Source organism: Lonchura striata, chromosome 8 (genome assembly GCF_050655825.1).
Source record: "Lonchura striata isolate lonStrDom1 chromosome 8, ASM5065582v1, whole genome shotgun sequence".
Lineage (NCBI taxonomy): Eukaryota > Metazoa > Chordata > Aves > Passeriformes > Estrildidae > Lonchura > Lonchura striata.
Genome location: NC_140710.1, coordinates 11,906,951 through 11,914,513, shown reverse-complemented (window position 1 = coordinate 11,914,513; position 7,563 = coordinate 11,906,951). Strand labels below are relative to the sequence as shown.

The following is a 7,563-nucleotide window of genomic DNA, read 5'->3' as shown; positions in this document are numbered from 1 at the left end:
AGCCCGACCGCGGCCCGGCGCGCTCACAGCAGGGCCGGCCCGGCAGTACCGGGCAGGGCGCGGCGCGGGGCAGGGCGCAGCCCCGGCCCGGCGGTACCGGGCAGGGCGCGGTACCGGGCAGGGCGCGGCCCCGGGCCGGCGGCGCTCCCGCCCGCGGAACTTGCGCACAGGCCGCCGCCCCCCTTCCGGCAGCGGCGGCGGCCGGGCCGCGCAGGAGGCGGGCAGAGATGGCGGCTGCCGTGCCCGGCGCCTCCCGGGCCCGCGCCGCCGCCGCGCTGCTGCTGCTGGGCTGCTGCGGCGCGGCGCTGCCCGGCCTGCAGGTACGGGGCCGGGGGAGCGGGCGGGCGGCGCCTGGGGCCCGGTGCTGCCGGCGGCCCCACCGCCGCCGCTCCGCGGGCAGAGAGCGCGCCCGTGCGCGGCCCGCGGCGCTGTCCGGAGGCGCTGGCGGGGCCCTGTGGGCACGACGGGCACCGGCACCGAGCCGCGGTCCCAGCGCTGCCTCCCGGCGGGCGGAGCCTCCCGGGGCTGCTCCGTGTGCCGGCTGCGCCGGTGCCTTGCTCAGGGTGCTGAGAGTTGCAAACCCCCAGACTTCTCCTTCTCTTGCGGGTTCCTGAAGCTCAGTTTCTCCTTGGCCGCGCACTGTAACTTGAGGCGGGTGTCTGAGCTCCGTGCCGGTCCCGGCGGTGCCCGGCCCGCTGGTGCGAGGCGCCGGCACACGGCAGGTGCCGGTGGGATTGTCAGGTGGGAGTAATTTCATGTTTCAGCAATTAGCTTAATGCGCTGTGCCCACGCTACATCTGGAGTGTTTGCTCTTGAATCCTGCGTTATTAACAGGTTGTTATGCTTGAAATTAATTACAACTAGGACCAAACAACCCCCACACCCTGAACAATAGAAATATTCTTACAATCTCTGGATGACTAATTAAACTGCAAGTTGTTTGCTGCTTGAAGTACAACACTATTTCTCTTACCGTGTGTTTTGTGTAAGACTACAAACATCATCCCACAACTCCTCAGAGTTAATAGAGTCCGTTTTAAGAGTCAGCAGATTTGGACTGTTGCCCAGTGACAGACTTATTCCCTTACCTATTTGAAATCTTAGCCCCTTGTTGTGTCCTGATTTATGCTCTCTGTTAAGGAGAAAGGGCCCTCTTATCTGCAAAGGGAAATGGGAACTATGGAGAACACAGATTATACAGAAGGTTGCTGTCATAGATCCTGATTTTGGAAGATAAATGTAACTATCTTGTATTTAAAGTGGGTTCAAACTGCAGATTCTCTTACCTGCTTTTGAAAATTGAATTTAATTGAATCCAAGCCTCTTTTCTCATTAAGGTTGAAACTGTAGGTCAGTAAATCACATTATTTTGTTCTTGGAGTGTCCTTTGGCATAGAGGTGTGTGGGCTTTTGATTTTAACTAAGGTGCAAGTGCCTAATAGTCCCTCTTTCTTCTGTAGCAAGTTTGAGGGAAAGATTTAGAGTAGTTAATTCATGTGAAATGTACAAATGTTAAGAAAAACACCTCTGTTCAAGCTTTTCTAAGGTCTATTCAGTATTAATGTGTGATAAACATGGGCATTGAACGCTATTGTGGAAATAACAAACCTATGAGTGGTCATTTCTTTCTTAATGCTGAAAAATCTAAACTTTTTTTTTACCTTTCAGGATCAAGCAGAGCAGTTTTTTAGAAGTGGACATACAAATAACTGGGCAGTTTTGGTAAGCATGGTCCCGGTTGTTTTCTTCCAGTAATGTTGACAGTTCTTCATCAGGAGCTGCAATTGCAACAGTCATTCAAGAATCGTGCTCATTTGAAAGAAATTGAAAGATAAACATTTGGAAATTAATAAATTTGAAATTGTGCCTGCAAATTTATTACACTAAAATAAAATGATCATTTCAATATGACCAAATTTCAGGCACTCAATGTGTCTAGCTTCATGGCAGGATTCATAAAACAAAAGTTCCAAAAGTATTAAAATAGTTAAATTAGCATACTGCATATTGAAAAAAAAGGTGTAATTCTGATACCAGGGAAGTCTGGTCTCTTTGAGCAGAAAGGTAGAATTTATATCTCATTTTTGTTCTTATTCAATCTGTTAACTTGTGATAACAGACTGGGAATAAAATCAGTTGAGGCAGCATAGTGTTTAGATCAACTGTTCATACCCTTTCTTTTTTGTTTGCCATGTAACTTTTATTAGCTTTGAATCATGCTGCACAATTGGTTCTTAATCACAATTCAGGTCTTAATGACTAATTTGTTTCAGAACACTATTGTAATTACTCAGGAGCAGCTGTTTGTTTTCCAGATACTAAAACTGAGCAATATAAAAGGAAAGTTAAGAGTAACTAATTGAAGGAATAATTTCTATATTCCACAATGTACAGACTTGAAACTAATAAAACATAACATACTATTCTAATACTATTAACAAACAGATGCTTTTATTAGTACCCATAAAAACACCCAAAGAAGGTGGAAAATTAGGTCCAAGGACCAATACTTTCTGTGCTGAAAGATTTTCTGCTGGTTTTATTTTCTCAGTGGTTCATTGCTGAGTTTTGTAACAGTCACTGCTAATTTTTTTAAGCAGTAAAAACCTGTGAGGGGTTTACTGCTGCCAGTTACTTCAGCCCTGGGATTAAATTGCAATCCCACCTCATCCATAGCTTGAATTAATGTGCTGCAGCATGGATAACCATATTTAAAGCTTAGACACACTTTACACTGTGTTCTAAGGGAGGTACTGGAGGCAGAGGGCAGATGATAGTACCAGGAAGTGTCTCAGCTGAATTGGACACAGTTTGTTTTCAGGGCATTAAGTCTTGCTGGAAGGCAAATGTCCTCATGGACTGATTCCTGGGTTTCTTTTTGGTATTCCTTACTGACAGGGTGATAGATACACAAGGGGATTCTTTCAGGCTGGATGTTATTATTACTTAAGCTACAACTCAGTTCTTATTATGAAATAAGAGTAGAGAAAGAGATGCTATGTAGTGTAACTTACAGCTCTACATTTAGAGCTGGAAAATTAAAAAAACTATCTAAATGCTTTTTCCTGCATCTGTGTTTTTGTGGTTTTAAAGTCACCTCTTCTAGAAGCTTTTGGAATGTCTGAATCAGAGCCTGCTTTAGGGAGTATGTAAGTAAAGGGAATGGCTGAGCCCTGACTCCTTGCCTGTTAGAACAGTAGAAATTAAACTCTGAGAATTTGTGTTCAGATTCATTTCTATTTGAGCTCTCTGTGGTTAGAGCTCACTTTGCTCTTACTTTGACTCCATAAATGCAAATGTCCTCAGTGCATTTTCCCCTGTGTGTGGCTTCTGCATGAATTAATTCACTTGTGCCTTTGTGGAAGAATGCTCCCAAAATGGTATTGCTATTGAGATGAGAACTTTTCCTTTGATCTCTCTTCCATTTGATAAGGAGAAAGCAAATGAAAAAATTCAGCTTATCCACTTGCTGTTGCTGGATTATTCCCTGAAGTGCCACTTTCTATGTTTAGTAAGGGTTTATGACAATTTTATCTTGAGTCAGTATGCTAGGAACTTTTTTTTTAAACTTTTATTTTCAGAATTTTTTGCTTTGGGACAGTTAAGATTTACAGAACTTATATGATGAGTTTATTGGTGTTACTATATTCTTTCTGAGTTGTTACTATTTTTTTATATTTCTGTAATCACGTTCTTCTGATGCAATGTGTCAGGCCAGTTTGTATCTTTATTTAATATGCTTTTTTTTTTTTATTTCAAGGTGTGTACATCTCGATTCTGGTTTAATTATCGTCATGTGGCAAATACTCTTTCAGTGTACAGAAGTGTCAAGAGGCTGGGCATTCCTGATAGGTGAGGGAATCTTGGTGAATCCAGTTCTTGCTACTAAAGTTCTCATGCTATCTCAATCAGTATGGAAATATATTTTTCTTCCCGGTTAAACTGGATAAAAGTAAAAAGGAAGGATGCAAGCACACCAGTGTGATGAAAAGTGCAGCAATGTTGTTCCAAAGGAAAAACAACAAGTTGCATAATAAAATTTCCATTTGGAACAGCCTAATTAGATCTAGCCACTAAAATGTACCACTTAGCAAATTGGTGAAAGTGTAATTTGAAAACTGCTAAATGCACTCAACAATGACTGTACTTCTGTGAGATATGAGTCTTGCTGTACTTCAATTTTCCTTTTACTGTGGAGATGTTGGTAACTGTGACTATACTAAGATGTAAGACTTCCACATCTGTAACTACTTTGAGTCTTTAAAGGCTCTGAACTATAACTTCTATATATTGACAGTTGCCTTGAAAAAATCCATTTTGCATGATTTTATTTGAGAAACCAATTTTTTGTCTGTACAAGTTGTTTCTCTAGTGATAGCTCAAAGGTTAGAACAGTATCTCTTATTTGACAATGGGAGTGGGAAGATTCTGAAGTAAGTATCTTTTCTTTGTGTTCCTACTGGAAGTTCTAGCGGTGTTGTCACAGTTCCTTCGAGCTGTTTCAGAATGTAATTTACTTCTGTCAGAACTGTGGAAGTGAATTTAAGGCACCAGCATCCATTGTGTAATAACCTATATGTACCATAGGCTCCTATAGAATTCCTTGTGGTCCTGGTTTTTAATGGTAGTTTAGAGGACTGGTGATTTCTTCAGCGTGTCAGCCTAAAGAAGTGTGGTCTGCTTCATCACTGCAAAATGCATATTCTGATGGATTGAATTAGTATGGCATATTTTTGTCCAAGTCCAAAACTACTGCACACTTGGAGTCCCCAGTTGACTCCCACTCAACTATGAATGCACTGACAGTAACATCCTGTTCCCTGTGTTTATTATATTAAAAAAAAAGAAAAAAAAGGAGTGACTTTCTGATTTTTGAAAGAGTGGATTTTGAAACTCAATTTTTAGATGCATTTTTAGGGTTATAAATCCAAGGGAACACACTGCAGAATCCATTGCTGTGGGCTGAAAGGCACAGAAAGATGCCTTTTGTTCTTGCAGAAGTCAGTCGAGAGCAGCTGTCCTCTCTCCTGTGGAGCCTTTGAAGCACAGGAGCCCTCGGCACTGCCTCAGAAATTCTGTCACCAGTCCTGCCCTTACCTGAGAACTTTCATCTTCTTTGCATCCATCTGTCTTCACCATTAAAGTCAAAATAGGTGTGAGTTTTAGAAATACTGCAAGAGCTATGGCGTGGCTTGAGATTTCTGTGTTCAGTAGCAAGATCCATTGCTTATCCATATCCAAGGATCTGGAATTAATCTCAAAAAGCCAGCAAAGCTTTAGACTACAGTCAAGAATACTCTCCAAGACAATGGAGAAGACCTAGAGAGAGAGAGAGAGCCTGTTTATTTAGCATTTACAGCAAATTTTATGTGGATTTGAGTGTTTCTTCCTTAGGCAAACTTTATCTGTTTTTCTTTCTTTGCTACAAGAACAAGACAAAAAAAAAAAAAAAAAAAGCCAGCACCACTCAAAATCACATCTAAAAAAGAAACATTTATCATGATTCTTGGAGTTGGTTGTTTTTAGTGCCCTTTAAAAATCTCTGAATTTTTTTATGAAGAGCTCTGGCCCCTGAGGTCCAGGCAAGCCTGTATACTAAAGCTGCTGATGTTAAATACTCTCATGCTCATCTTTGGCCTTACTTACTCCTGTGGATATATGACAGCCAGCTGCATTTCTGTGTGTGACATCTTCATGATACTGAGGATGCTTACAAGGAAATAAGGTATAACTTTGCAAAGTTTCACTTAGAATTCCAGGAATCTTTTTAATGATCCAAGCTATTGCTGTAATTGTTGAAGAGTGTTGTTCTAATTTCTGTTTGACTGTCATGTGAAAGCAGAATGTCCGAAATATTTTTTTCTTATTTTTCACAGTCACATTGTCTTGATGCTGGCAGATGATATGGCATGTAATCCCAGAAATCCCAAACCTGCTACTGTGTTTAGTCATAAAAACATGGAGCTAAATGTCTATGGAGATGATGTGGAAGTGGATTACAGAAGCTATGAGGTAACTGTGCTTTAATTAAAACACTGAGTATTTATTTTTTAGTGTTAGTTTAAAGATTTATGCAGCATCTGTGAAGTCTGAGGAAGTCTTTCTGTTCATATTTCTGGTTTTGGGTTGGGCTTTTAGGCTCATCATCACTCTGCTGATGAGTCTAAAATACATACCTTTCCCCTCCTTGATATTTGATTTTGTATTTGAAGTTCATTATAGTAGAATCATGTTTAGTGTATCTATTTTAAATAATGGGATAGAATCACATTCCTGCAATTTCTCTGGAAATAACTGCTCAGTGTCTCATCTTGGCAACACAAAAATTACTGTGAAAATTTTGGTGTGCAAGTGAATTGTTTATTAGGTTGATGTACTTCAATTCCTAATCTTAGGCATATGCTCCTAAAGTAGAGCAAAAGCCATAACTTAATCACAAAGCAATTACTGCAAAGCAATTACTGTATAAAAATCTGAATTCTGTCACCTTTCTTTTCATGTAATATTCCTTCATGCCAGGCAGTCTTTACCAGTTGAGACAGAATTGCACATCATTTTCTTGGTTCAGTAGTGCTGTAGAATTGTTGCTAAATGTTTATTTGATTGTATTTAAGTATATAGTAATTCTTTTATTTCTCTGAATCTTTATACAAAGAAGTGAAAACACTGGAGTAGAGCTACATTCTTTTTATCATGTTTTTTCCTGGGTATGGATTTATTGCTGGCATTTGAGCTGTGCATGTGTACTTAAAAAGGAAGTGGTGTTTTATAGGATGTCTTGCAGTCACCACTCAGATGAATCTTACCTGATCACTCAGACTTATGTAACTGGATTGATCTTGTTTTTTCTTTCCTGAGTTGCAGAGGGAATTTGAACTTTTGTTTTTCCATGGTAACACACACTAATGTTGGAGCATTTTGTGAGTACAGGAGCAGCTTTGGCACAATGCAGCTATATGCTGACAGTTTTCAGAACAATGTAAATGTATTTAAAAATTATAATGGTGGTAGATTTGTTGGATATAATTAAGCAACAGGCTGATGTTAATGGAGTAAAGTAAAAGGTACCGCATGATTTTTCACTTGAAGTAAAAGCTTACACAGAAAATGTTTATGTAGTTTATACCATGCTTAATATGTCTGGTTATTATATACTCCATATTTTAGTGTTCCATTATTTAATTTCTGTAACCCAGCCTATAGCTGATCAATATTTTTATCTTTAGAAAATAACTTAATGCTTCTGTTCATAGGTTACTGTGGAAAATTTCTTGCGTGTTTTAACGGGAAGAATCCCACCAAGCACACCACGATCTAAACGTCTTCTTTCTGATGACAGAAGCAATATTTTAATATATATGACAGGTAATTGCAGGTTTCTGTGTACAATTTATTGATGCTTTCTCAGTTGGATGGGTTTGTTGAAAGCATCAGTAGTCCAAATGCGCAAAAGGATCAACCAAAAGATTTTTTTTCTGTTTTTAGCATGTCATTCTAATTAAGAAAAAATGCCTGTAAAGCACTACTAAGCCAGTATAGTTTCCATTTGAAATGGGTATTATT

At 40.2% G+C, this 7,563-nt stretch overlaps 1 protein-coding gene across 1 annotated transcript in view; it reads left to right on the top strand.

Moving 5' to 3' along the window:
• Window positions 1–208: 208 nt before the first annotated feature.
• PIGK (phosphatidylinositol glycan anchor biosynthesis class K) overlaps window positions 209–7,563 on the top strand; it is a 61,962-nt gene continuing 54,607 nt past the window's right edge. Inside the window, exons 1-5 of the mRNA XM_077785396.2 lie at window positions 209–320; window positions 1,669–1,722; window positions 3,761–3,852; window positions 5,877–6,012; window positions 7,254–7,365. Of these exons, the coding sequence (XP_077641522.1) occupies window positions 228–320; window positions 1,669–1,722; window positions 3,761–3,852; window positions 5,877–6,012; window positions 7,254–7,365 (487 nt within the window). The 5' untranslated portion in view covers window positions 209–227. The remainder of the gene's footprint in view (window positions 321–1,668; window positions 1,723–3,760; window positions 3,853–5,876; window positions 6,013–7,253; window positions 7,366–7,563) is intronic.